General features: G+C 39.5%; 1 protein-coding gene across 1 annotated transcript; it reads right to left on the bottom strand.

Annotated features, from left to right (window-relative positions):
* Positions 1-214: 214 nt before the first annotated feature.
* Positions 215-6,180, bottom strand: LOC6648618 (chondroadherin). Its single transcript, XM_002071569.4, has 2 exons — positions 5,696-6,180; positions 215-1,377 (listed from the first exon to the last, which is right to left on the bottom strand). Exons 1-2 carry the CDS (start codon positions 5,816-5,818, stop codon positions 217-219), a joined length of 1,284 nt encoding a protein of 427 aa, XP_002071605.1. The 5' UTR covers positions 5,819-6,180; the 3' UTR covers positions 215-216.
* Between the last annotated feature and the right edge of the window lie 1,704 nt (positions 6,181-7,884).

Raw genomic sequence — 7,884 nt, forward strand, 5'->3', positions numbered from 1 at the left:
CGAGCTTCAGTTGCAGCTACTGCTGCATTTAAAGCTACGGAATCAATTAAGGAATTGAGTGGGATTAAGCACTGCCTAACTGACTGACTGACTTTTCTTACTTACTATTAGAGTTTACCCATTCGTCATTCCGTTTACTTTACTTACACAAGCGAGGGTTTTTTTTTTTTTTTTTTTGGTTTTTGCTATTTTTTTTTTGTTGGTTTTGGTTTGCTTCTAATTGGAGTTGGTGCTGGTGCAGCTGGTGGCCCTTCGTCGTTTCCTTCGCCGCCGCCAGGCAAAGAGCTGGGCCAGCAGACGCACATAACGCCATTCCACACAACTGGCCACTGCCATCAGGAACATGGAGCACTTAATGCCCAGGGCAAGAGAGGCTGCCGATGAGCCCAAATTGCCTTTAGTCAATTGATCCGTACATCGACCGATTGAATCAATATCCAGTTCACTCATCACCCTGCCATTCACCTCCAGGGGCGAAATGCAATAGTTCTTTTGTAGAAACTCACTCAGATTGTGAGCCCCCTCGGCTAGTGGGCCATCCAGTAGAGTGTGTATATGACAGCCGCAGGGAAAATGATTGTTAATTAGCTGCAAATGATCAACACCATCCACAATGATGGCATTCGGATCAGGTGTCTCAAGTACATGATTGCCATGGAATTTCAAATGTTTAATGGCTGCCGTATTGGTGAAATTGAGCTCCTCAATTGAATCAATCTTATTGTTCAATATCTGTAGTGTATCCACTTGAGTCAGACCGGTAAATGCATCGGCACAGATCACACCCAAATCGGATTCCTGTAACGTTAGCAACAGAACATTCGATAGCCCACGAAAGGTGAATGGTGAGATCTCTTTAAGATCCATATAGGCAAGCTTCAGCAGACCCACCGCATCCATGCCAAAGAAGGCGTCCTGTTCAATGCTTCTTATGCCCGACGGTAGAATCAAATGACCGACATTCGTTAGACTGGAGAAGGCCGAACTATCGATACGTATCAGCGGATTGTTTGTGAGCAGAATCAACTTGATATTTGAGGTGCCAGCAAATGCATTGCCCTCAATGCGTTGAATTTGATTGTGACTCAATAATATTGTCGATAAATTCTGCAGACCGGCAAATGCGAATTGGGCAACCGTCTGCAATGGTGTATACTGTATGGATAGCTCCTTGAGACGGGGCAGTCCGCGAAAGGCAAACTGCTTGATGCGTGTTATATTATTGCCATCCAGCGAGAGTTTCTTTAATGCACGCAGACCGGCAAATGAGTCCGGTTTGATGATCGGAAAATTGTTTTTCGTTAGCGCCAGATTTTCAACAGTTGCTGGCAATTGTCGCAATGGTATCTGGTCGAGACCGCCCGTGTTACACAGCACCTGTGGCAGAAAGAGACACCAAAAGAGAAAGAGAGAGAGAGAGAGAATGAAACAGGAAATTAGTTAATATAATTATGTAGAATTCATTTTTATACCCTTGCAAAAAGGGTATATTAATTTTGGTCAGAAGTGTGCAACGCATAGAAGGAAGCATTTCCGACCATATAAAGTTTATATATTCTTGATCAGCACAACGAGACGAGTTCAAATAGCCATGTCCGTCCGTACGTCCGTCCGTCCGTCCGTCTGGATCAATGCAAACTCCTCCTAGACCGTTGGAGCTACAGAGCTGAAATTTTGCATGTAGGCTTGTATATACTGCAGGCGTTGTATATCTCGGGTTCAGCCGAATCGGATCACTATATCATATAGCTCCCATACAAATGACAAAGTCACGAACAGTGACTTTTCTTAATAACTTCGTTATTTTCTGAGCTATGTCATGTCATATAATTTAATATTGGTGAGTTTATTACACATATAAATGAGTATGCCAAATTTGATCAAGATCGGGTGACTATATCATATAGCTCCCATAGGAACGATCGGTGGAAAACAGTAACTTTGATCAATATCTTAGTTTTTTCCTATGCAAAGATTGTTGGCCGTTCTTTCGCAAACATTAGCCTTTTTAGCTTGAAAGTTTTTCCATTTTGATGGCTATAGGTAAGGAAAGAGTTACCAAAAAAGTTGCAAGGGTATACAAATTTTGACGCGGTCGAAGTTAGCCCCGGCCCTCTGGTTTTTATTTAAATAATTAATTGTATTTATTCTTAAGGCATTATATTCTTTTACTTTTTTCCCATCTGTCTATGTTTATTTTAATCATTATTATTAATTTTTTTTTGTGTTTTATTTAGCAAATTTTACTTTAGTTTTTCTTGCTAACTTCTTGGTCACCTCTTGTATTCATGAAATTGTAAGATTTTCAGTATTTTAAAGCTTGAACTTGTATATTATTATTTTCTATATTTACTATATTGAGTATCTCTTTACTTTTGTTTTCGCTGAGTCTCTTACTTTTTTCATTGCATCAGATCCGTTTGGTTTCATTTCTTGTTGCTGAAGCATTCTTCGTCCTCTCGGCGGCAACAGGATGCCATTGGATCTAGTGTCTGAATACTTTGACATTAATCACTTTTGCTTTATGATACATTGACACCCTGTGTCGTCCCACCCACTGGGCCGCCCACTTTCATTCAGATCAGAATACAACTCTTAGCAGATGGACAAGACAACCCCGCCCCGATTTTGGTTTGTGTGTCGAGGACCAAGGGGGGCGGGGTACTTTGTTTCCTGCGTGGCGCGAAAATTGAATTTGCGGCTTTATTGCTGCAAATAAAATTAAATCGAATTTTTTTTCCGCTTCGGGGCATTCGCCGCCGCGTTGGCCTCCCCCAACTTCAACTCCAACTCCAACTCCTCCTTGTCCTGGTCGTCGTCCTGTCGGCCATCCTCATCGTACGTCTTCCATTGTTTTGTTGTTGCCTTTTTCCGTCTGTTGGTTGTCGCCCGTTTTCTGTGTTTTCGCGTTTCGTGTGCTTGTTTTTTTGTTTTTTTTTTTTGTTTTTTGTCGGCTATTCTGCTTTGTGCTTTTATTTTTTATAACTATTATGTGCTGATGTGTGCGTTTCCTTTGCACACCCCTCCCAAATGTTTCCCCCACAATGCCCGGATAGCCGGAACGCATCCCTTTGTCTATGTCAGTGGGTGACCCCGATGCCGCCCCGTTGCCCCCTGTCCGAAGCCTACATTGCCTGTGTAGATGGAAGATCTGTCCATCGGCTGTCACGTTGTCTAGTACATACAATCTGTCCGGGACGTCCCTTACCCTTCACCCCTCATGTTGCCATCAGAAACTGGCAGTGTTTGGTTCTTGCTTAACATTTACACAATTTTCATACGCTTCACCTTTTTAAATGAACGAATTAAAAGTTTCTTTCGTTCGCTTTTTTTTTACTTTCTCTACAATTCACATTGTTGTTGTTATTTCCTCCCCCCCACAACCATTTTGTGACCATCGTATCCCGCCGTTTGTTGTGTTTCTTTTTTTCGGTTGCGTTATTCGATTTAATGAAATTCTCTTTTCATACGACACAAACAACAAACAGAAAAAGCAAGTAACTCAGGATTGATTGAAATTTTGTATACCCTACATTTGGCATCAACAGTTAATTTCTCTTCCATTGGAGTAGTAACTGCTTAATTCTTATTGGAAGAATAGAAGTCTGTTTTTTTTTTAAATTTATTAAACTTTTGCAAAGTTCATGACCCACATAAGTATGCTACTTTTTTTACATTTGCCGTATAGAGTATAGCGAGAACCAAAATAACCAGGTTATTCAAGTCCTTAACAGAACTTTAACTGTGTTGACCCTACCAAAAATAATATACATACATATATATACATATATATATATAGAAACGACAACGATGTAGAAGCAGAACAAGAAAAAGTGGAATGAAAGCAAGAAAAATGTAACAAAATGAAGAACTTTTGTTACCTCATTCTGGGCTCGGACTAATTTTGCTTCTTAAATACAGTTTACTGCAGTGAAAAACAGCCAAAAAAAAAGGAGAAGAATGAAAGAGAGAGAGGGGACAGCGTAAGGGAGATAGAGCCACTGCTAAAGGCAGGTGCTCAGAAAGGCCGAGAGAAAGAGTAGCGGGAATTTCTGTGACTGACTACTTTACCCCTTTCTGGTTTGTTTTTTTTTTACACATTTTTCGCCATCTCAGAGTGCTGAGTAAATCATTGCATTGTCCATAATCTGGAATAATGAAATCACTTAAATTCTCAATTTGGGTACAAAAAGAGAATTGCCAGATAGAGTGAGTGAAAAAACAAGAAAAAAAAATATCATGAAGGAAAATGGAAATGGCCAAGTATCCAGTACTTAGTTCCCACTGGTAATAAGGATTCGCATTAAGCGTGCTCCACAAGCTCTCGCGGGAGACAATTGAATAAGGATGGCAAACACACACACACACACACACACACATACACACGGACACAAAAGCGGGTGTAATGGTGAGAAGAAGCAGCAGCAGCAGCAGCAACACCACAGGCAATGTAACAAGTGGAACACAGCAGTAGTAGCAGGCTGTGGCAAAACAAAAGGAAAATATAACCATTTTCCTGCATTTTCGATTTAATTTTTGTGCTCATCACCAGGCCCAAAGAGGGAGCAGTTCTCTTGGCCCCAGCCACTTCCCTTCCCCTTCCCTTCGTCTACGTCTTCCACCGTAATGCCAATCCACTCACGCTGCTCTTGGCCCCATCAGCCTCATCATCATCTAAGAAGTATCTGCAGTTGGAGCAGCTGTGGCCATTGCCTCATCTCCGTATCTCTGCATCTCCATGTCCATCTTTATCTCCATCTCCATCACTAGTTACCCATGGGGAAATGCTCAAACTCTTTTTAGACTGCGGGCCCTTTTCTGACCTGAAGTTGATGACGATGATGACGATGATGATGATGATGATGGTTTTGACTTCTGTCCACCCGCTTGCAATTACTTGCATACAACTCTTGAAGAGTGACTCTTGTTGGTTTTTGCCACAGTGGTAAATAATGAGAGAAAAACTAAGCTAAGCTCATTTATCCTGAAAAGGAAAAACATTAAACTTCAAAAACCCAGAAGTGTAGTAGGTTAGCCCTATAAAATCTCGAATGGATAGCGAAGGCGATTAAGTCTTATGTATCAATACGGGCAACTTTAACAAACTTTTCTCTAAATTACAGGAGACGGTTACATTGAAGTTAAGTATAATATATTATAGTTAATTTCAGACTGCTTCACAAGTAAATTAAAAGTTTCTGACAATGCCAGTTTTAAATAATCCGTATATTAACACTGATAACTGCAATATATGTGATTTTCCAACACCAATTGATAAAATACTGTAAAGTTGTTTCTCTAAATTATTATTAAAATAGAATTGACCAGGAAAGGGTTAAATTTTAGCCCACTGTTTATTTAGTTCAATTCTAATAGCACTTCCACCACGGTGATGCTACTTGGCAAATGGATTTTACTTAAAGCCTATTCTGCTGAAATTTCTGACTAACTCGACATGGAATTTGCGTTACAAAACTTATTAGTTGGTTAGTTTCGTCTATCTCTTTTCTAGTGCATTTTTCAAATGGAATATTTTCACTGTACCCACTTGAATGCGTTCCATACGAAGGGAACATTCCGCATTTAACCCCAACCCATCGCAACCTAACTTGAATTGAAGCAAACCAGGCGAATACCTAGCTGAGGGAAAAATAGTAGTGGGTAGTAGGTAATACAAGTAGATTGTTAAGCTTACTTGAGTCTGGGACAAGCAGATGCACTCGGCTGGGCATGATTTGGATGTTTCGGTTTGTTGCGAGTTCCACAGGCAGACGACAACAGAGAGCGCAATTATGAGCAGCAGCCAGGAATTGCACATTTCACGTTGTTGCTGACACGACAGTTTGGCGGCGTAATTGAGCTCGATTCTCTCTACTGCTAGTCCTTTGCTGTCCGGTTCCGGCTGCTGCTACTGCTGCTGCTGATGCTGATGCTGTTGCTTCTGCTGCTCCTGCTGCTGTTAGTGCTACTCCACCTCTATTCTTTGGCTGCCTTCCTTCCGTCCTTCCTTCCCTTTTGTCCGTTTCGTGCTTGTGTCCTTCCTCTTCTACTTACTTCTTTGCTTGCTTGCCTGCTGTTTCGTCGCCGTCGTCGTCGTCGTCGTCTTGGGCCTTTAGTGCCTTGTTTTCCGCGTCTCTCTCTACTTTTCGTACTTATTTATGTTTTTCTATTGCGTTATTTCATTTGAACTTTTCTTTTGCTTCTCTTCTTTTTCTTATTTTTCTTCTCGTTGTTGTGTTCTCGTCTTGCTGCTTCTTTTTATTTTTGCTTTACTTTCTTTTAGTTCTGTTTTTTTTTCTTTTCTTTTCTTATATATTCTTAAGCTTAATCATATTTATTTATGCTTCCATATCTGATGCTGCCGTTGCCAGGCTACGTGGGCGTTGCGGGGGCGTGGCACGCGAGCAACTGTAAAAAACGATACAAAAAGAATAGAGAGATATAGATATATATATATGAGAGAGATATAGAGCGAGGTGGTTGGCAATGTGGGGGCTAGTGGGGAAGGTCTAAAGTCCTTTGGAGGAGAATGTTGAACAAAATGGCAATTGTGCGAATTCGAGTCGTCAGTTCGACTGAATGGAGCAATGCGACACTTAAAACTTATGACTCACTCAAACTATAAATGGAATACACGGAATAAACATACAGAGTTATGTATACGTATGTGTGTATACATACATACATACATATATGCATATAAAGCTATATTATATACAAATGTACATATATTATATGCATTTACCCCATTTACATATGTACGCACATAAAATTAAGGGTAGAATGTTGAAATCATTTAAAAATTAATTAAATTAAAATTAAATATCTAAAAGATGCAACAATTTAAATGTATCTATGTATATAGTTTGCTTTAACTAGACCAAGACGATTAGAGCTAACACTTGGTTATTAAAGTAGTCTTCGTAAGAGACCAATACAAGTAAAATCTATAAAAACCAAGAAATCGATGTCTTCACAACGTTCGACTACACTTCCCCCACTGACTATCGAAAGCTTTACATCTCTAACACAAATGCCAACATTATTTCGATGTGTTGCTTAAGTGTTGGAAATTTTGTGTTTTATTCAATATGAATATTAAATATGAAAAGAGTTTATTATTATTTATTGATAAAATGCCTTCAGCGATCTTAAACAATGGAGAACAATCCAGATATAGTAGTGAAATCTAAGCAATTCTACAGGATTACTCGATAAAGAAGTTACTTATGATTTTTTGTAACGTTAATTCACCTCAGTCAACAGGATCCAGTTGATCGTGGTAAAAGTGTTTATAGTAAATTGAATGTTTGTGGATTAATCTAAGGAATAAGGAATAAATTGGTTCTTAGAAGAAGGTAGACAACTGACTAAAGAACCAATTGGAATCGTCTGATGTAAACATATTCATAATTTAAGCATAGTCCCTAGTAATGCAAACAAAAAGCCCGAATACAAAAAATTGAAGAGAGAGAGAGAGAGAGAGAGAAACCAAGAAACAAAAAAAAAATTGTTTTGTTTTTCTTGATTTTGATTAAAGTCTCAATGTTGCTGGCCAAATATATGACTAAGCCCAGATGAATGTGGCATTTCATTTTGTTGCCATTTTTGGTTTCTATTTGCTTATTTGTTTGGCTGTTTGTATGTTTGTTTGAATGGCTGTTTGCTTGTTTTGTTTGGTTGTTGTGTTTGTTTGTGTTTCGTTTGTCTTGTGGGTATCCCGGCTGAGCCGAAACCTTTCCATTTAAAGCCTTCTTCAAACTTGGACACGAACGAAAAACACCTGACATGCAAAATTTATACGCAGATTAGACATAACAGTACGAGAGAAAAGAGCAAGGCAAGAAGAATAGGTGAAGCAGAATGCAGTTGCCGGAGCGGGGC

Source organism: Drosophila willistoni, assembly GCF_018902025.1.
Source record: "Drosophila willistoni isolate 14030-0811.24 chromosome XL unlocalized genomic scaffold, UCI_dwil_1.1 Seg141, whole genome shotgun sequence".
NCBI lineage: Eukaryota > Metazoa > Arthropoda > Insecta > Diptera > Drosophilidae > Drosophila > Drosophila willistoni.